The sequence below is a fragment of the Spermophilus citellus genome (genome assembly GCF_964194105.1).
Source record: "Spermophilus citellus genome assembly, chromosome: 7".
NCBI lineage: Eukaryota > Metazoa > Chordata > Mammalia > Rodentia > Sciuridae > Spermophilus > Spermophilus citellus.
The window spans coordinates 98,826,032-98,848,110 of NC_138188.1; the positions used below are offsets into that span (position 1 = coordinate 98,826,032).

At 37.9% G+C, this 22,079-nt stretch overlaps 1 protein-coding gene across 1 annotated transcript in view; it reads left to right on the forward strand.

Moving 5' to 3' along the window:
• The window catches only part of GRAMD1C (GRAM domain containing 1C), a 105,164-nt gene that overhangs the window by 51,045 nt on the left and 32,040 nt on the right, over positions 1-22,079 (forward strand). Inside the window, exons 7-9 of the mRNA XM_081301647.1 lie at positions 13,786-13,904; positions 17,166-17,298; positions 20,736-20,898. Coding sequence (XP_081157773.1) covers positions 13,786-13,904; positions 17,166-17,298; positions 20,736-20,898 — 415 coding nt within the window. The remainder of the gene's footprint in view (positions 1-13,785; positions 13,905-17,165; positions 17,299-20,735; positions 20,899-22,079) is intronic.

The window sequence follows — 22,079 nt, forward strand, 5'->3', positions numbered from 1 at the left end:
TATTATATTTAGAGACAGAGTCTCACTGAGTTGCTTAGTGCCTTGCTTTTTGCTGAGGCTAACTTTGAACTAGAAATCCTCCTGCCTCATCCTTCTGAGCTGCTAGGATTACAGGTGTGCTCCACTGTGCCTGGAGTATTTGATGATTTTTTGCAGAGGAAAAAGAGAACAAACTAGACTTTATTAAAAGTAAAGGAAATTCTGAAGTTCAGCCTCTTGCATTTTGAATTTTAGGAAAATATAATTTAAAGTGTATTGGTATATTAGATTCTAAATGCAGCTAAAATATTCAGATACATTGTGGATTAAAAGGATGTATTCCAAGTTGGCATTTAGGATGCTGAATGGTGATAACAGTGGTCATGGTAGGTTGTTGGATATCAGATCCAGAAACTACAAATTATTTTATAAAGAAAAAATTTTAAACATTTTTACTTCCCACCTACAGTAGTTATTTTATTACATACTTAAAAAATCATCATTTTCCAGGTGTGATGATGTGTGCTTATAGTACCAGCTTTTTGGGGGGTTGAAACAGGAGAATCACTTGAACCCAAGAGTTTGAGATCAGCCTAGACAATGTAGTGAGACCCTGTCTTGAAAAAATATAAACAAAATATAAAATTACAATTTTGTACAAAACTCATATCAACTCTGTCACATACACTTTAAGTCATTTTTTTTAAGGCTTCACATTTATGTTTTATTTTATTTTTTTTATTCGTTGTTCACAACATTAGAAAGCTCTTGACATATCATATTTCATACATTAGATTGAAGTGGGTTATGAACCCCCAATTTTACCCCAAATGCAGATTGCAGAATCACGTCGGTTACACATCCACAATTTTACATAATGCCCTATTAGTAATTGTTGTATTCTGCTACCTTTCCTATCCCCTACTATCCCCCCTCCCCTCCACTCCCATCTTCTCTCTCTACCCCATCTACTGTAATTCATTTCTCTCCTTGTTTATTTTCCCATTCCCCTCACAACCTCTTATATATGTAATTTTGTATAGCAATGAGGGTCTCCCTTCATTTCCATGTAATTTCCCTTTTCTCTCCCTTTCCCTCCCATCTCATGTCTCTGTTTAATGTTAATCTTTTCTTCCTACTCTTCCTCCCTGCTCTGTTCATAGTTGCTCTCATTATATCAAAGAAGACATTTGGTATTTGTTTTTTAGGGATTGGCTAGCTTCACTAAGCATAATCTGCTCTAGTGCCATCCATTTCCCTGCAAATTCTATGATTTTGTCATTTTTTAGTGCTGCATAGTACTCCATTGTGTATAGATGCCACATTTTTTTTTATCCATTCATCTATTGAAGGGCATCTGGGTTGGTTCCACAGTCTAGCTATTGTGAATTGTGCTGCTATGAACATCGATGTGGCAGTATCCCTGTAGCATGCTCTTTTAAGGTCTTCAGGGAATAGTCCGAGAAGGGCAATAGCAGGGTCAAATGGTGGTTCCTTTCCCAGCTTTCCCAGGAATCTCCAAACTGCTTTCCAAATTGGCCGCACCAATTTGCAGTCCCACCAGCAATGTACAAGTGTACCCTTTTCTCCACATCCTCGCCAGCACTTGTTGTTGTTTGACTTCATAATGGCTGCCAATCTTACTGGAGTGAGATGGTATCTTAGGGTGGTTTTGATTTGCATTTCTCTGACTGCTAGAGATGGTGAGCATTTTTTCATGTACTTGTTGATTGATTGTATGTCCTCCTCTGAGAAGTGTCTGTTCAGGTCCTTGGCCCATTTGTTGATTGGGTTATTTGTTATCTTATTGCCTAATTTTTTGAGTTCTTTGTATACTCTGGATATTAGGGCTCTATCTGAAGTGTGAGGAGTAAAAATTTGTTCCCAGGATGTAGGCTCCCTATTTACCTCTCTTATTGTTTCTCTTGCTGAGAAAAACCTTTTAAGTTTAATTAAGTCCCATTTGTTGATTCTTGTTATTAACTCTTGTGCTATGGGTGTCCTATTGGAATTTGGAGCCCGACCCCACAATCTGTAGATCGGAGCCAACTTTTTCTTCTATCAGACGCAGAGTCTCTGATTTGATATCAAGCTCCTTGATCCATTTTGAGTTAACTTTTGTGCCTGGCGAGAGAAAGGGATTCAGTTTCATTTTGTTGCATATGGATTTCCAGTTTTCCCAACACCATTTGTTGAAGATGCTATCCTTCCTCCATTGCATGCTTTTAGACCCTTTATCAAATATAAGATAGTTGTAACTTTGTGGATTAGTCTCTGTGTCCTCTATTCTATACCATTGGTCCACCCGCCTGTTTTGGTACCAGTACCATGCTGTTTTTGTCACTATTGCTCTGTAATATAGTTTGAAATCTGGTATCGCTATACCGCCTGATTCACACTTCCTGCTTAGAATTGCTTTTGCTATTCTGGGTCTTTTATTTTTCCATATGAATTTCATGATTGCTTTATCTAATTCTACAAGACATGCCGTTGGGATTTTGATTGGCATTGCATTAAACATATAGAGAACTTTTGGTAATATCGCCATTTTGATGATGTTAGTTCTGCCTATCCATGAACAGGGTATATTTTTCCATCTTCTAAGATCTTCTTCTGTGGTGAGCCGTTTCTTCAGACCGGTCGCCATTACAAGATGGCGCCGGCCTCGTTGTGGTCTGTGACAAACAACTCCTTCTTTGGGAGAGTTGGCACTTGGTTCTTTGACACCCTATGAGAAAGCTCCACGTGGCAGCTTCACATTGGGTGTTCGGATACTTTATTAAGGCTGGGAGGGGCTTCCGGGGGAGGAAGAACTCTGCAGAGCCTGAATAAACAGCTGTAAGAAGATTCCCGGTGTTGCGTCTTCCTTGCGGGCAAGGGGGTCGCGACAAGTGGTGCCGAAACCCGGGAAAATCAAAACTTGCAAGTCGTCAGAGGTGGTGCACTGAACAGTCCCGGTAAGTGGGACCCCACAGTCCCGGTGAGTGGGACCCGATAGTCCCGGTGGGCGGGACCTGATAGTCCCGGTTAGTGGGACCCGCGACCAAAGCGGAATCAGCTCCTCTACTAAGAAAGAGAGAGCCTCATATTTTATTGCAGCTGCACTGTGTACTTTCACTTTTGTTTTCTGTGTTTCTTTTGTTGCTGTGTCCTGTTTTATTTGGCTACTGTCTGAAAAGATCAGCACTCCAGGCGCTAGACACTCCCTTACTAGTTTTTCACACAAATATGTATCAAGGCCTCTGGCCTTGAGCTGGGCTTCACAGTGCTGAGTACATTTCTAAGATAAGGGAGTTACTAACTGGGCTCCATGGTAACAGCTGGCAGGAGGAGGAACTGGAAAGGGAGATAGAGGAACTGGAGGGTCGAATGAAGAAGTCAAGATTTAAAGCATCTACGGCCCCGATCCCTGTTGCGCTCCCTCCTTATAACCCCGATTGGAACGAGGACAACCCCAGAAGGCAGGGGGGGTGTTCAGTGGCAGCCTAAGATATCCCAAACTTTTCCAGTAATTGAAAACCTGGATGCCGATGGACAGCCGGCCAGAGTGTATGTTTCTTTAGCCTTTAAGGACATTAAACAACTAAAGGAGGCAATTACTAATTACAGACCCCATGCCCCCTTTACATTGACTCTCTTCGAGTTTTTCTCTGCCAATCAGCTGACACCTAGTGACTGGCAACAACTTTGCAGGGCTGTATTGTCCGGAGGGATTTTTTTTGTTGTTGTTATTGTTGTTGTTGTGGACAAGTGAAAATCAAGAGAGGTGTCGTGAGCTAGCCTGAGTCAATCAGGACGCCGGCTTCCCACAGTGTAACCTTGAAATTTTAACAGGCTCAGGACAATATGCTATCATAAATCAACAAATTAATTATGGTCCTGGGGTCTATGCTCAGATAGCTACAGCAGCGAGCGTAATTCCAAGTTTGATGCTCAGGGACGCCCACTACAGCCGGGAAACGGGAACAGGGGCCCACCCCGGGCCCCGGAAGCCAGAGTGTACGGGGCGGTCCAGAGACAAAACAAGCTGCTACCGCAGTAAGATCTTGGCCAGGCGGGGAAAAATGCAGACAAAATCAAACAAAATGCAATCGGCTAGGAAACCTTGGGGAACTTTTGCCTCCAAAATGAGCAGCGGACTCCATGTTGCTTACATCACCATGGTAACCATGGGGTGCCTAGCCAGAAGAGCGGCTTCCTGGTCCCACCTCCCACACTTTTGGGGGCTGCCGATTGGTTCTTCCACAGTCACTCAGACAGGACTTCTAGTCCCGCCTTCCAGCCACTGACCTGTTTTGCTGTGTTTCAGATTTCTACCGGAGCTACTCAGAGCCTATATTTTTGAAACATGCCTGCCTATCAATGCTAACAAAAGATATCTTTTTCAGACAAAATTTAATTCCACAGCTTTCTATGTTACAGTCCTAAATTTAAGCTAGTTCCAAGTTAAATAACCTGACTTTTCTCTGTAGTTGTGTTACTAAATAATGTTCTATTGATGAGAGATATCAAATATACTTCTTTATATTTTACTTTTAATTTTGGAAGTTATGAGGATGCATTTGCTTGCCACAGGAACAAGCCGGCAAGGTTCCTGTGATGACCAAAAAATCCTTATTCTAATTGCTAACTATAAAAATAAAAATGTATACTCAAGGATCTTATTTCAGTACATCAAGTAACGTCACATAGAAGAGTGCACTCCTAGTTAAAAATAAATTAACATGGATCCAAATATTTTAAGACCACGTGGTTACATAAAGTTAATACAATTATAAGTTAAGTTCTTATTCTTAATATATATTTTTTAGATATTTAAATAACCTATATTTGTTAATCTATAAATTAATTAACACATGCCTAATTGATTAATTAATATATATTTGCCTAATTGTTTTTCTTCAACAGAAAACCCATAATTTATGTTTTATATTTACATTTATCAGATACTCTGCCTTTTCAGTTACAGATATTTGAGATAAATGTGTTTACTGTAAATTTGCTTTTAAGTGAAAATACAATCACGTAGTTTCTCCTTCTCAAAGTTACTGTTTAAACTCATAAGATGATAAATTATTATAATTATTTCTACAAAATATCTAAGGGTTTTAACTATATTTTCATTGATATTTCTTATCAAAGTATAATAATTTGTTTATGGATCCTAAGGTTTTCAGAAATTGTTCCAAAGTGTATTTTTTTTAAAAAACAAGATGTTCCAACAAAGACAAAGCACACATGGATCCTAAGAAAAAGAAAGAAATCATCTTTGGGTAAAATAAGGTCTTTCTATTCATTTCCCTAAGTAAAAAGATTTTTATATTGTTATCTAAACAAAAAAGAGAAAAAAAATTTCATATACTAAACTGACTATAATTAACTTAAAGATATTTCAGTTTATTTTCCTAATTTAACCATACTAATGTGAGCTAAAATTTTGTCCATATTTTGACATGACAAACACCTATTGAAATGTGAGTTTATTTCTTTACAGAAAGATCCTTGTTGCCTAACAATTCTTACTGTTTAAGATAGGGATTAATTTTGGTAAATAAATTCACATTGTTGATTAAACATTAAGTATATTAAACTACTAACTTAAACCCCTGTATGACCTTTTGAGAGGAGGCCCCTCACCCACCTCCCTGCGAAAACCTACTCCAAAAGCCTTGAAGGCACTCAGGTTAATAGAAACAGCCTTACAAGAGATACAGGTTACCCAGATAGATTATTCTATACCCCTATCATTTATAATCCTGCCATCAAAATTAACTCCTACTGGAGTGTTTTGACAGACTAGTCCCATCTATTGGGTCCATTTACCTGCTTCTAACTCTCGGGTGATAACTCCCTTTTATAAACTGGTGATAAATCTGCTCTGGAAAGCCAAATATTTGGGTGATGCACTATTTAAAAAGACTCTTGACATTCTCATTCAACCTTATACCCAAGATATGATTTTAAAATTACAACAAAAACATGATCTTTGGTGTCTTTTTCTTTGTACTTTCAAAGGTAAAATTGATAATCACTTTCCCCGACATAAACTTCTAGAAGGCCTTAAGAGATGTCCTATCATTTTTCCTAAAATTATTAAAAGAGAGCCTATTTCGGGAGCTCAAACTGTTTATACAGACAGAACAAAAAGGGGGGTTTGCTGTTGTTTTTGATGGATCTCAAGTAATTTGACACCCTGTTCCTAAACTGTCTGCCCAAAGATCAGAAGTTGAGACTCTAATTATAGCCCTTAAACTATACAATTCCATCCCACTTAATGTGTATACTGATAGTCTCTATGTTGCTAAGTTAGCCTCAGTTATTAAAACAGCCCCTTATATTGACAGACAATCCACTATCATGGAACAATTACAAACGGTTCAGCTCCTTGTTTGGGCTAGACGAGATCCTTTATTCATTGGACATATCCGAGGACACTCGGAGCTTCCTGGGCCTCTGGCGGAAGGTAATGCTAAAGCAGATGCTGCCACTCATAATATGGGCCTAGCATACACTATAACCAAGTATGATGAGGCCTCACAACTCCATGCTAAATTCCATCTAAATTCACAATCTTTACGCTTCCGCACAGGATGCTCGCGTGATCAAGCTTTACAAATTGTCTCCCTGTGCCCAGTATGTGCTCCATTTCTTCATTTCCCCAGTTTGGGTGTTAATCCTAGAGGCTTACACCCCAATGATATCTGACAAACTGATGTTACCCACTTCCCTAGTTTTGGTAAGCTGTCTTTTGTACATGTTTCTATTGATACATACTTTGGCTATATCTTTGTTACATTACACACTGGAGAAAAGGCCAAAGATGTTATTGGACATCTCTTAAAAGCTTTCTCTTGCATGGGCAGTCCACGTTGTCTCAAAACAGACAATGGACCCACATATATAAGCCAAACAATTCAACGGTTCTGCACCCAATGGAAGATTAAACACAAAACAGATATTCCTTATAACCCCCAGGGACAAGCTATTGTGGAACGAGCCCATCAACATTTAAAAATTTATCTACAAAAAATAAAGGAGGGGAAAATATATAGATGCTGCCAGGGACCTAAGGCCTATTATTGTGCCTCCTGGGGATGTGAAACCTCTAGTAATGGGTATTGACTTAAGAATTCACCTAGGAATGACTATGCCCATTTCTGACAAACAAATATTACTATTCAGTTTACTTCCAATGGAAGACAACAACCAGATTGGACTTAAGGATATCTCTGGGGGCTGAGTATTTACACCCCCGGACAGTACAATCCTGGCCTGCTTTTTCGGCTCAAATTGACCACAGAACAGCCTACTGGAAGTCTAATAGGACCTAATCAGGTGCTCGGAGACCAAAAGGCCCCATCTGGACCCAAGCAGCCCATAGCCCCAACAGTAAAACCTTCCCCCAGCGGTCAAACAAAAACTATGGGCTATCAAACCTTTGATTATGCCCCTGAGCCCATATACCCTGGAACTGGAGATCGCCTTCTTAATTTGGTCCAAGGAGCCTTCTTCGCTCTCAATGCCACTAATCCTAACAGGACCCAAGATTGCTGGCTATGCTTGACCTCCAGGCCGCCCTATTATGAGGGGGTAACGATACTGTCTAATTTATCCTCTAATACCACTGCAGATCCTAAATGTTATTCTCTGCCCAGCTATAAGTTGACTATCACGGAGGTCATGGGACAAGGGGTTTGCTTGGAAAAGGTACCGCTTTCACGCCAACATTTCTACAACATCACCCGACCAATAAATCAATCTCAATCTGATTATTTGTGGGGTCCCAAAGGGTCCTATTTTGCTTACAATACTGGGTTAACTCCCTGTGTTTCCATGGCAGTCTTAAATACAACTACTGATTTCTGTGTGTTGGTACAACTATGGCCGAGGATATCTTATCATGGGTCAGACTACACCCTGGGACACCTTGAGGGACATACTCGACTCCCCAGAGAACCCATAACTATGACTATTGCCCTCCTACTGGGCATAGACAGAATAACAACCGGAATAGGAACAGGGACAGCCACCTATGTCCAGGGAGGTCAATTACTAAATCTACAAATGACTATGAATGAGGATTTAACAGCCATGGCCAAATCAATTACCGCCTTGGAAAAGTCCCTCACCTCCCTCTCAAAAGTTGTGTTACAAAATAGGAGGGGACTAGATTTATTGTTCGTAAGGGAAGGAGAACTATGTATAGCTTTATAGGAACAGTGTTATGCTTATACAGATCACACTGGGGTAATCCTAAAACTATAGAAAAGGTCACGGAAAGATTGGCTAAAAGACAAAAGGAGTTTGAAGCACAACAAGGATGGTTTGAACAATGGTTTAAAAATACCCCATGGCTGACTCCTTTGATGTCCACTGTAATGGGACCGCTTTTCGGTCTCCTTCTTGTAGCTGCTGTAGGCCCCTGCCTTGTCAAGAGAATGACACAATTTATTAAAGACCAAATTAACATTCTGACTTCTAAGCCAATACAGGTCCATTATCAACGCCTACAAACCAAAGATGATCTTACTGAAGTTTGTCTCCGACCAATTCAAAGATGATTTTTCTACAATGATTCCTGCTTCATGCCTTTCTCCTTTTGCCCCCTTTTCTTCCTTATTTTTATTATTCCTCTCCTCTGACTCTATGCCCTGTTGAACCGAAACCAATTAAAGACCTAATAATGACTGGCTGAATAGATACCACTAAACGCCTTGGCAACAACGAGCTGATCTTGTAGTACCCAGAGACGGACAACTTTCACGCTTGCACTACAACCTAAGACAGGGAAATGGGGCCTCCCCAGAGACGGATAAGCACTGTAAGGGCAGTGAACGACCTAAGACAGGGGCTACTTGATTCCCTTTGACGTGCCACAAACAAAAGAGGGGGAACTGCTGGCACGGACTCCCCCCGGCCCCCAGGGCTTGGATCCAGCCCTGGTTTCTTGTTGTGCACGTCAAAGAGGCCAGCTCACAAGGCCTTGAGGCAGCTCACCAGGCCTTGAAGGACTTGTGGTGTCTGTTTTCATATTATTCAGCCTATAACGGTCATGTGGGAACGTCTTGACCTGCTTGGGTCCGATAAGGTTCCTGGTTGAAGGCTTGGTATGAGTTAACAAGAACTTTCTGTCTCCCCCCGCCCTTGCTCCCGCCTACTGGTAACTTTCCATTCTATCTGCAAGAAATATATAAGTATGTGCTGAGCCATACTATGCAGCCACTTCTGCACAGTGGGATAGGACCTCTACTCTCGCCTGTGTTGTTTTTAGAAAACAAAAGGGGGAACTGTGGTGAGCCGTTTCTTCAGACCGGTCGCCATTACAAGATGGCGCCGGCCTCGTTGTGGTCTGTGACAAACAACTCCTTCTTTGGGAGAGTTGGCACTTGGTTCTTTGACACCCTATGAGAAAGCTCCACGTGGCAGCTTCACATTGGGTGTTCGGATACTTTATTAAGGCTGGGAGGGGCTTCCGGGGGAGGAAGAACTCTGCAGAGCCTGAATAAACAGCTGTAAGAAGATTCCCGGTGTTGCGTCTTCCTTGCGGGCAAGGGGGTCGCGACATTCTTCTACTTCTTTCTTTAGGGTTCTGTAGTTTTCATTGTATAAATCTTTCACCTCTTTTGTTAGGTTGATTCCCAAGTATTTAATTTTTTTTTGAGGATATTGTGAATGGAGTGTTTTTCCTCATTTCCGTTTCAGAAGTTTTGTCGCTGATATACAGAAATGCCTTTGATTTATGTGTGTTGATTTTATATCCTGCCACTTTGCTGAATTCATTTATTAGTTCTAGTAGTTTCTTTGTAGACCCTTTTGGGTCTTCTAGGTATAGAATCATGTCATCTGCAGATAGTGATAATGTAAGTTCTTCTTTTCCAATTTTTATGCCTTTAATTTCTTTTGTCTGTCTAATTGCTCTGGCCAGTGTTTCGAGAACTATATTGAATAGAAGTGGTGATAGAGGGCATCCCTGTCTTGTTCCAGATTTTAGAGGGAATGCCTTCAACTTTTGTCCATTCAGAATGATGCTAGCCTGAGGCTTAGCATAGATAGCTTTTACAATGTCAAGGTAAGTTCCTGTTATCCCTAGTTTTTCTAATGTTTTGAACATAAAGGGATGCTGTACTTTGTTGAATGCTTTCTCTGCATCTATCGAGATGATCATATGGTTCTTATCTTTAAGTCTATTGATGTGGTGAATAACATTTATTGATTTCCGTATGTTGAACCATCCTTGCATCCCAGGGATGAATCCTACTTGATCATGGTGCACAATTTTTTTGATGTGTTTTTGTATTCGATTCGCCAGAATTTTATTGAGGATTTTTGCATCTAGGTTCATTAGAGATATTGGTCTGTAGTTTTCTTTCTTTGAGGTGTCTTTGTCTGGTTTCGGAATCAGGGTGATGTTGGCCTCATAGAATGAATTTGGAAGAGCTCCCTCTTTTTCTATTTCCTGAAATAACTTGAAAAGTATTGGTATTAATTTTTCTTTAAAGGTTTTGTAAAACTCCAATGTATACCCATCCGGTCCTGGGCTTTTCTTGGTTGGTAGTCTTTTGATGGCTTCTTCAATTTCATCCATTGATATTGGTCTGTTCAAATTGTGTGTATCCTCCTGACTCAGTCTGGGCAAATCATATGACTTAAGAAATTTATCGATGTCTTCAGTATCTTCTATTTTATTGGAATATAGGTTTTCAAAATAATTTCAAATTGTCTTCTGTATTTCTGTAGCATCTGTTGTGATATTGCCTTTTTCATCCTGTATGTTAGTAATTTGAGTTCTCTCTCTTCTTCTCTTCATTAGCATGGCTAAAGGTCTGTCGATCTTATTTATTTTTTCAAGAACCAACTTTTAGTTTTGTTAATTTTTCAATAGTTTCTTTTGTTTCAATTTCATTGATTTCCGCTCTGATTTTAATTATTTCTTGCCTTCTGCTACATTTGCTGTTGTTTTTCTCTTCCTTTTCTAGGGCTTTGAGATGAAGTGTGAGCTCATTTATTTGTTGGTTTTTTCTTTTTTTGAGGAATGACCACCAGGCGATGAATTTCCTTCTTAAAACTGCTTTCATTGTGTCCCATAGATTCCGATATGTTGTGTCTGTATTTTCATTTATCTCTAAGAATTTTTTGATTTCCTCCTTTATGTCTTCTGTAACCCATTGATCATTCAGTAACATATTGTTCATTTTCCATGTGATGTAGGATTTTTCCTTCCTTCTTTTGTCATTGATTTCCAGTTTCATTCCATTATGATCAGATAAAATGCATGGTATTATCTCCACCCCTTTATATTTACTGAGGGTTACCCTATGGCATAATATATGGTCTATTTTTGAGAAGGATCCATGTGCTGCTGAGAAAAAAGTATATCCATTTGATGATGGTTGATATATTCTATATATGTCAGTTAAGTCTAGGTTATTGATTGTGATATTGTGTTCTATAGTTTCTTTATTCAACTTTTGTTTGGAGGATCTGTCCAATGGTGAGAGAGGTGTGTTGAAGTCACCCATAATTATTGTGTTGTGGTCTATTTGATTCTTGAACTTGAGGAGAATTTGTTTTATGAGTGTCGCAGCACCATTATTTGGTGCATAAATATTTATAATTATTATGTCTTGTTGGTGAATGGTTCCTTTTAACAGTATATAATGACCTTCTTTATCCCTTTTGATTAACTTAGTCTTGAAGTCGATTTTATTCCATATGAAGATGGCCACCCCTGCTTGCTTATGAGGACCGTGTGCGTGGTATATTTTTTCCCATCCTTTCACCTTCAGCCTGTGTATGTCTTTTCCAATCAGATGTGTCTCCTGGAGGCAGCATATTGTTGGATTTGTTTTTTTAATCCATGATACCAGCCTATGTCACTTTATTGGAGAGTTTAAGCCATTAACATTCAGAGTTACTATTGATATATGGTTTGTACTTCCATCCATGTTTGATTGTTTATCCTTTTTTTAAAAAATTTAGTTTGTTTCTGCATGATTATCTTTCCCCTCGCCCTCTGTCTTTACTGAGGCACTTCCCACTGATGGTTTTGGTTATTGTTTTTCATTTCTTCCTCGTGTAGTGTTTTGCTCAAAATGCTTTGCAATGCTGGTTTTCTGGCTGCAAATTCTTTTAACTTTTGTTTATCATGAAAGATTTTTATTTCGTTGTCATACCTGAAGCTTAATTTTGCTGGATACAGAATTCTTGGTTGGCATCCATTGTCTTTCAGTGTTTGAAATACATTGTTCCATGACCTTCTTGCTTTCAGTGTCTGTGATGAAAAATCCGTTGTTAACCTTATTGGTTTACCCCTGAATGTAATCTGTCTCCTTTCTCTTGTAGCTTTTAATATTTTCTCTTTGTTCTGTATATTGGATATCTTCATAACAATGTGTCTTGGCGTTGGTCTACTGTGATTTTGTGTGCTCGGTGTCCTGTATGCATCTTCAATTTGTATATCTGTTTCCTTTTTTATTTCTGGAAAGTTTTCTGTAATTATTTCATTCAGCAGGTTACTCATTCCCTTGGTTTGAATCTCTGTACCTTCTTCTATCCCGATGACTCGTAAGTTTGGTTTTTTTATGTTATCCCATAACTCTTGGATGTTTTTCTCATGATTTTTTACCAGCCTTTCTGAGTTGGCTAGACTCTTTTCAAGATGATATATTTTGTCTTCATTATCTGACGTTCTGGCTTCTACTTGCTCCACTCTGTTAGTGATACTCTCAATTGAGTTTTTAATTTGGTTTATCGTTTCCTTCATTTCTAGAATTATTGTTTGATTATTTTTTATAATCTCTATCTCCTGATAAAGATGCTTAACTTCTTTTTTATCTGTTTATGTAATTCATTCTCAATGTGTTCTTTCGCTGCTTGAATTTGCTGTCTTGTATCGTCTTTAAGGTTCCATTCCATCTGTCTAAGGTGTTCCTTGAGTTCTTTATATGACCGTTTTTCTGATGACTCTAGGTCCTCCTGAATATTTAGGCTGTCCTGCATTGTTTGTACTCCTTTTCTTCCTTGCTTTTTGAAGCTGCTCATGTTACTTCTTGTTCTGTTTGACTGCTGAGTTACTGTTTACTCCTATAAATTTATTTGATGCTGTAGCCGCAGGTTTCAATGACGTTATCTCCTCCACCGCTGTCTGATGACGTCAGTTCTCTGCCATAGTGGTGTCTCTTGCAAATGGCGACAGTTCGTTTCCGTTTGCTGGGCGACCAATGCAACGGGTGGGTCCTTACTGTCTCTCCCAAGCCCCGTTTCAAACCTGTGGCCACTACTTATGAAGGCTCGGTAGGCATTTACCTCCGTAGGATGAGAAGGGCTGACCAGTTGTTTCAGCCGGATGGATTGATGCTGAGTCACAGCTGTTTGTCTCTGTGGGTCGGTGGGAGTTTCTCACCTCCTCTTTCTCGCCCGTTTCCAGCAGCTGGAGTGGTAATCACAGAAGGGACTAGAGAGGCGGCGGAGGGGACGAGGACAGCTGCTGCAGCCGCCTCTGGCCGAGGTGCGGTGCCGCCTGCTCTGCCCGCCCGCCCGGGTCTCCGCCTCACTCGGGGCTGGAAGCGAAGCTCCTCCCCCCCACCCCCCGCCCGCCCCGCATCCTGCCCAAGCGCGAGCGGCAGCGGCCCGGCTTAAGTCATTTTTATAGAGAAAATGAAGGTTTATAAAAATCAGAAAGCTACCAAGTCCACGCTTTTGGTAGCTGTTCCACAGGTCATTTTAACTTTAATATTCATGTTTTAAATCACTGTGTTATATTATCTTTTATATTATCTAATACTCATTATGTTTCCGTCATTTTAGAGTCTGACCAGACAAGAATTCTGGCAACTTCTCCAGCAGAACTATGGCACTGAACTAGGTTTAAATGCTGAAGAGATGGAAAACTTGTCACTGTCAATTGAAGATAATGAGCAGCCAAGGTACAGCAAAATGTTTTGAAATGTCAAGGTTTATTAGCCTTTAAGGTGGACTTATTTTAGATTCTACTAATTCTGAATCTCTATTAATTCACCCTTGGGTACAGTTTGCCTTGTTCTTTGAGGTAGAAGGGGGTAAAAGATAGGCATGGAGAATAGTTTGCCAAATACGAGACATATGAAGAAATGTAAACTATAAACTGTCACCTAGAATTTGCTTAAAGCTTGGTTAATTTTTATTATCGGAGCTTTATAGCTATACATAGTAGTTGGGTTCATTCCGACAAACTTATATATGCATGGAAATTGATTTTAGTTTATGATCCCCTTTTCCCGTTTTTATAGCTTATTTTTTTTAAATATGAAATTCTCATTTTATACACACACACACACACACACACACATACACATATACTTATCTATCTATATATCTCTCTATATATACATATCTATATATCTATCTGTATATTAGTTGTAGATGGACAATTCAGTGCCTTTGTTTTATTTATTTATTTTTATGTGGTGCTGAGAAATGAACCCAGTGCCTCACACATGCTAGGCAAGTGCTCTTCCACTGAGCTACAACACCAGCCCCTCACAGCTTAGTTTTAATTCATCTTTATCTGGTGAAATCTCTGAGTTTATAGATGAAAATAAAGTAAATTAAATGGCACATGTCTTGAGGAACACAAATGCTAGGATATCCTTGAGTAAGTCATAGTATCATTGTGTTCCTCAAGACACGTGCCATTTAATTTACTTTATTTTTATCTATAAACTCAGAGATTTCACCAGGTAATTCTCCAGACCCTTAGTAAAAAGATGGCACTCAGTAAATATTGAGTACATTAATAAAAGAAGTTTATAATACTTTGGGGATGCAAATAATAACAAGATAAGAGCGATGAAGGCGGAACAAATAATGTGATAAAGAAATTATGAGTAGAGAAATATATTTTTGACAGATTCAGATTCATTTAGAAGAGTGAACATTTTTGTTGTTATTGTGTTTTGTCTTTTGCAGTATTGGGGATTAAACCTAGAGGCACTGAGCTACATTTTGAGACAGGGTCTTACCAACTTCCCCAGATTAGCCTTTAAACTTGTGATCCTCCTGCCTTAGCCTCCAGAGGAGCTGGGATTGTAGATATGCACCACTATGCCTGGCAATGAGTGGACATTTTTTATTAACCATTCGAGTAAAAGTGCATTTTATCTAATGGCAAGATTGGGCCATAGCAACAAAAACAAACAGGATAATACTTTAAAATTCTATAGCAAACATTATGTTAACTGGAAGAAGTTAGTAACAAAAGACCATATATTGTATAATACCATGTATATGAAATGGAGTTCAGAATCCATTAATACCTAGAAAATGTATGTTTGTAGTTGCTAGGCTCTAAGAGGAAGAAAGAATGGGAATGACAGCTTATGGGTACAGGTTTTCTTTTTGGGGTGATTAAAATGTTCTAAAATTAGGTAGTGGTGATGTTTGTACAACTCTATAAACAACTGAATTTTACTCTTTAAATGAAGGATAACTTTTTGTTGTATGAATTATATGTTAAAGCTGTTGTTTAAAAATCTATAGCTTATCTTAAAATGGAAATATTTTGAAGATTTTAAAGTGTGTATACAATTTTTACTCATCTAGCTAGTCTTCTAGTGATGCTGATCCTATTTATATTGCTTCAGTTTAGCATCAATATTTTATAGTCTTTTTTACCAGGTAGAACATGCATATTTTATTAGTTTTCTGTAAAGTTAAAAATTTCCATTATACTACTTTCTTTGTAAAGTTTACAAGTTTCTTTCAGGTACTGAAGCTGGGTAGAAAAGCAACTGATCTAATGCAAAGAGACTCGGATTGTGGTAAACACGATCTGGATTCTAATCTGGGCCATCAAGTAGCTGAGTAACCTCATGCAAATCTTTTAACCTTTCTGATCCTCAGTTTACTCATCTATGAAACGAGGCCACTAAACTAGATGACCTTCAAAATCCCTGCCATCTTGAAAAGTTTCTAGTCTTTGCAAAAGGCAGGGGGCTCCAGACTTTTAGGATCAGCTTTTCAATGTGACCAGTCCTGGTTTTGTGTTGTAGATCTCTTGCCAAATGTATGCACTGCTACTTTCTTCTAGTATCTTTTTTCCTAATAAAATATGTGGCAGGACTCTGATTTCCTGTTCATTCCTTTTCTCATTCTTCTAGTCTCTGAAAGAAGCATTGTCTGTTTCAAACCTTTATTTCCTCAGGGCTTCCATATTCTCTCTTCATTCTCAGTCTCTCCTTATTTCTCCTCCTTTCTACTCTCTTTATTTCTCTGTATCTCATCTCCATCCTTAAATTCCTTAAGTGTAGACACTCAATTGGTAGGCTAGTCCGGACAACCCATTTTTCTTGTTTGGCTCATCAGAGGCCTGCCATTCTGCCTGGCCAAGAATGATTTGTAACAGACCTTAAGTATTATTTGGGCGGAGTAAAACAGGGTTGAAATACCCTTTGGCTTTTATTTTCCTTCCTCAGGATAATATTGTGTGAGAATCAGGCTGCTACTTTATTTTAGCAGAAGAGCTTTAAATGCACATGGTTATGATTATATGGGAATTGTAGTTGCCTGATAAGGCTAGGCACTGGAAATTAGATCAGTTATGCTCCTTTTGTATTTAATCTCTTTCCTTTCTTTATGCTTCCTGAGATGGGAAAAGCAGATACTAACACATTCATGGTAGTCTTGGCCCTGTGATCATTTGAAAGCTATTTCTTACCCCTTGTTCTTAGTATTGAGAAGAATCATGAGCAGGAAAGATTCATTGATGGGCTCAGATAGCAGGAGCTTCCATTTCTGAAAGGGATTGGCCATTTCAGCTGGGTCTGAGTCAGAAGGAAGGAGATGTAAAAACTGTCTTCTGTGCTGACTGATGTCTAATTCACACATCCTCCCTGAACCTTTCAAAGTTTCATGGTTGTCCCCAGCTCGTTTGAGATGCTGTTGTTGGCTGCTTATACTTCGTTAATTTTTTTTAATGATTTCTAAAATTTATAAAACTTCATATTACCTATATGATTTGTTTTTAGGAATGAAGTCAATTTGCTTGTGATTTAAGAAGATAGCTTTGGTATAAGTAGAGGCCTATTTGCTCCAGTACAATAGTCCATTTGCCATCAAAATGGTTTATAATAAAAAAGATCCCAGGAGTCTAAATAACTTATTTGTGTGGAGGTGACTTTATATTTTTATAATGATGTGTTTCTTAACAGCAGTCTCAGAAGAAGTGGTGTGGATGATTCTGGGGAAAGAGATGAAAAATTATCCAAGTCTATCAGTTTTACCCGTGAATCAATTCATCAAGTTTCAGAAACAGAGTCATTGGATGGAAATTCATCAAAAGGAGTTAGTATATGTTATTCCTTTAAAATATATCTGATATTGCCATGTGGTAGTCACAATATAAGATAAAGTAAAAAATGCAATCTACAAAATGTTTTAAAACCTTAGGACATCAGGCTTCTATTTTATGAGAAGAGTTTTAAGTATGTAAGTAGCAGAGGTTATATGGGGGAAAGTGTCGTTTTGTTTAGAGCTGGATAAAGTATAGAGCTACCAGGCAGTTCTCTGGGCATTGTCATTGGGGAGGATAAATGCATTTAAAAAAATCACAAGATGTAGAAATTTGTAGTTTGCAGAATTTTCTCCAGGGAGAGTAGTAAGTGTGATGGAGAGAATTTGTTTTGAAGGGAGAAATGGAGGAGTAACAATAGATGATTCTTAAGCCACCTACTGAAGAGGCAGGTCCAGTTAACTACTGGGCTTTATGGTTAGTTGGTCAGTTTCTTCCTTCATCTTTTCAAGGATCATTATAAGTGTAATTGGTTTTTAAATTTCAGTGAGTTTCAATAACTAGGAGTCATTATTATTATTTTGTTACTCAGTTTGTCCCCTCTGCCAATGTGATCCCTCTCATGTAAAGCTCCTTTGTCTTTTTGAGATGACTGATAACCTATTTAATTATTAAACTCTTTCTTTTCCCAACTATAAAGTGAAAATAATAGCTTATAGGGTTTAAAAAAATAAGAATTAAATTAACTAATAGGTATGAAAATACTTAGAACAGTTCCTAGCATACATTAAGTAACTTCAAACCATGAACTGTTTTAATTGAAAGTGAACCCACCTATGGCCAGCAGTGGTTCTTTTCTACCCTCCCCCAGGGAGCTTCCAGCATTTTCTCTGTGTAAATGTTGGGAAAACATCGAAAGGAATTTATTATGTGAAAGGCCCTTAGTTATGAACTTGCCTTAGGCAACCATCATCTATCATGCAACTACCTCAGCCTGGTTTTGTGTTGTGGATTTCTTTAAAAATATATACACTAAGAGACACTTAAGTACTCACTACTGATACAAGGAATTTGACTCTGGATGTTAATCTCTTTGCATGTTCTCACTGAGATGATGAAATTACTGAACTTGGGTGAGGTAACAAGATAGGGGATTTCGTGTAGTCTCCTTATTCTTTTACAGAAGTCTGACTTTAAGGACTGGGTTTTCAGAACTAATCTCTGCTTGAGTCCTTCCTACAACCTCTCTACAATTTCTTCTATACCAACTCTTGAATAGTTAACCTGTTGATTCTTGCCTCTAGTTTTGTTCCTAAAGAAGGTCACATTTGGGGCTGGGGATGTGGCTCAAGCGGTAGCGCGCTCGCCTGGCATGCGTGCGGCCCGGGTTCGATCCTCAGCACCACATACCAACAAAGATGTTGTGTCTGCCGAGAACTAAAAAAAAATAAATAAATACTAAAAAATTCTCTCTCTCTCTCTCTCTCTCTCTCTCTCTCTCTCTCTCTCTCTCTCTCTCTCTCTCCTCTCTAAAAAAAAAAAAAAGAAGGTCACATTTGATCTCAATAAAAGAATGGAGTATAGAAGAGTAACAATGTTATGAGATCAATCAGACATTCCTTGATGTGTTTAATATAGTTGTTTTTAGGTTATGGAATATAAGTAATATAGAAATTTGGTCCTTATTCCTTATTTTCCCTTTTGCTTTCAAGAGCAGTTTGGGGAGATTCTCAGATGTCAACAAATATTGTGTGTCACTTAGTTTGGCTTATTTTTACTTCCAGCACAAGTTAGAAATAAGAAAAAATCTGAAGCAATTTTTTTCCAAGATGAAAACATGCTTTTTAAGTTATTAAAATTCCTATCGAATTTTAATAACTTAAAAAGCATGTTTTCATAGGAAAGGCAGTAGAATACAACAGACACTAGTATGGCAATATGTAAAACAGTGGATGTGTAACTGATGTGATTCTGCAATCTGTATATGGGGTAAAAATGGGAGTTCATAACCCACTTGAATCAAATGTGTGAAATATGATATGTCAAGAACTATGTTATGTTTTGAACAACCAATAATAAAAATTTTTTAAAAAGTTATTAAAATTAACACTTTGTAAAACTTTTTGAAATGTAGAAGAATAAATGAAGAAATAAAAACTGTTTAAATGCCACCCATTGAAATAGTCACTGTTACTTTTCTTATATGTATCAATCTATATCCCCGCCCCCCACCATGGTGGGGATTGAACTCAGGGCTTCATGCATGCTAGGCAAGAACTCTACCACAAGCTATATTCCAAGCCCTATCTATATTCTTTATAAGAAATATAATTTAATTAGCAAAAAGAGGGGAAACATAAATGTGGAGTTAGAGAAACTTACTCTACTTAGCATCTGTTAAAGCCCTGGTGCTGTTTAAGCATGCTGCTTTATAGTGTGGAACTCCCAAACACATCAGCTCTTGATTTTAGTAGTAATCTCTGCCTAAAGAATCTTTCCTCTGACTAGGGAAGTTTAATCCTTTAGTAAATTGTGTCCTGGTTCCCAGTTGTTGTTATGCTTCTAGGTGGCCAATGGAAACCTATATCCTCCCTAGAGTTGTTTTTCTGTTCAGTGTTGCTCAAGAATCTCCTGGGGCAGGAAGTCAAAGAATTGTGTATGTAGCTTTTGCTCTCTTTCATCTGTGTACACATAGATATTGCAAGGAAGTACTTTGCTGTACAGTTTATACAGTTTTATTTTTTTACAGTGTCCTACTAAGCCTGTTTGTAAAACTAGCCTATCTGAATATTAACATAGTAATTGTATTCATGCTTTAATGCTTAACATTCAGTTTACTGTAGAAATGACACGTCTTTATCAAACCATCCCCAAAGGTATAGATAGCATCATATATTGAATATATTTTAATGCTTAGGCTCTTAACAGTAAAGCCAATTGTGTGCTTTTGAGTTTGCTATGAAATTAATTTCCCTTTGAATCTTGTCTTCCCCACTGTACTCTTATGTGACTTTTATCTCTCTATTTCCTTTCCCCTTTCTGCTTTAGTTACTGGTTTTGAGAGGTAGGTGAATTCTCTTCCTTGAGATGATGGGGCAGGCATTGGCTGGGGAAACTAGTGGGCTTGGTTATTCTCCTTTTTCATTCTAAAAAACTGATTATTGCATTATTTTTGCCCTTTGTCCCTTTCCCTTCTGCTTACTTAATTCACATGACATTAACTTTATGTGAGTTCTTTTACATAAATTTGTTGTTTATTACTATGTAAGAAGATGACTTCAGGAAGGCATGTATTATTTACTGACATTTCATGGGCCCTCATTTAGCAGCCTTGGAAATGTGATAGATTCAACCCTAATAAACAAAATGCTACAAATATTTTTCAAAGAGCAGTATTTGAAAACATCTTTAATAATCTTTAAATAAAAGTTCTCACTGTAAAATCTAGGCTTAAAATTTGTTTTTCACTAACTGTATTATTGCCTTTTAGGCATTAGGGAAAGCGGAGCCTGAAAGTGAGAAACAGATCCCAAAGAGTCCTTTACTAACTTCAGAAAAGAGGTTAAGTAGAATGCCATCAAAATCGCTGGATTTGAATAAAAATGAATATCTTTCTCTGGAAAAAAGCAGCACTTCAGATTCTGTTGATGAAGGTAAAGAATTTCTGGAAAATTTTTAAAAAATTGCAAGTAAGTCTTAATGTTTATCTTTGTATTAGGTGTCTGCAGATTGAGAATTTGATTTTGTTAGATGAAGTCTTGCCCTATAAAGAATCTTAAAAGAAATGAAAGTTTATAGAAAACAGGAGAAAGCCTACTAAATCTAACCCATCTGCACTACTTTCAAAGCCTGGAATTTGAAAGTATCCATTATATTTAGCTTTTAAAATACCAACCATTGAATAAGTACCAATGGAAAAGCAAATCTGTTAATAAAAATCTGCATGCCCACTCCCATATACCAGGCAGGGTAAAATGCTCACATTTTATAGATGGAGTGATCTATTGGTTTATCTAGATAACTGTTAGGGAAATTAAGACCTAGATGGGTTCAGTCTAAAATTATGCTGCTAGTTCACGATACATCGCTGGAATTAAGTGACCAGGTCTCTTAGGTTAATGTTCTTTTTACTTTATCCAGTACTTCCAAAATTATTGTTTCTTTTCCTCCTTTTTCTTTAAAAAAGATACCTTAGCAAAATGTGCCCCTACCACAAATACTTGAAAGCAAGTATTTGTAGTAGGGGCACATTCTGAAATGGATATTAATTTAGTTTATTGAGTAGCTTCCCAAAGATAATAAAGAACATCAAAATTTCTAACAAGGAAACTTTTAAAAAAATATTACTCACTGTATTACTCAGAAGAATATTCTACTTTTGAATGTGGAAGATAAAAGCTTTTGATTGAATAATGGGGTGAGTTTTTTAAAGCAGGCGCATGGACAGTTCATAATTGCTTCTGAATTTGGTATGCATTTACTATAGCCAATTTCCATTCAGTTTTTAACAACTTCATTCAATTTCAATTTGTTTTTAAATGAACATTCTACAGTTGAAATTTATTACCAAAACAAATGATAAATAATGTTCCACATGGCATTAAAAAGCAACTTAGTTTTAGAAGGCCAACAGAGATTTAATTTAATTCTAATATAATGATAAATAATAATGAAAATTATAAACCAGAGACCTTCTGAATCTCAGAAGTATTATATTCCAGATGGCATTTTAAATACATGTTTAGTATTGTAATCCTTGCATACATGGGGTCTCTAGTGGGCGCAACAAACTGCCATCTTTCTTGACCACCCTTGTTGTTACAAAATTGGGAAA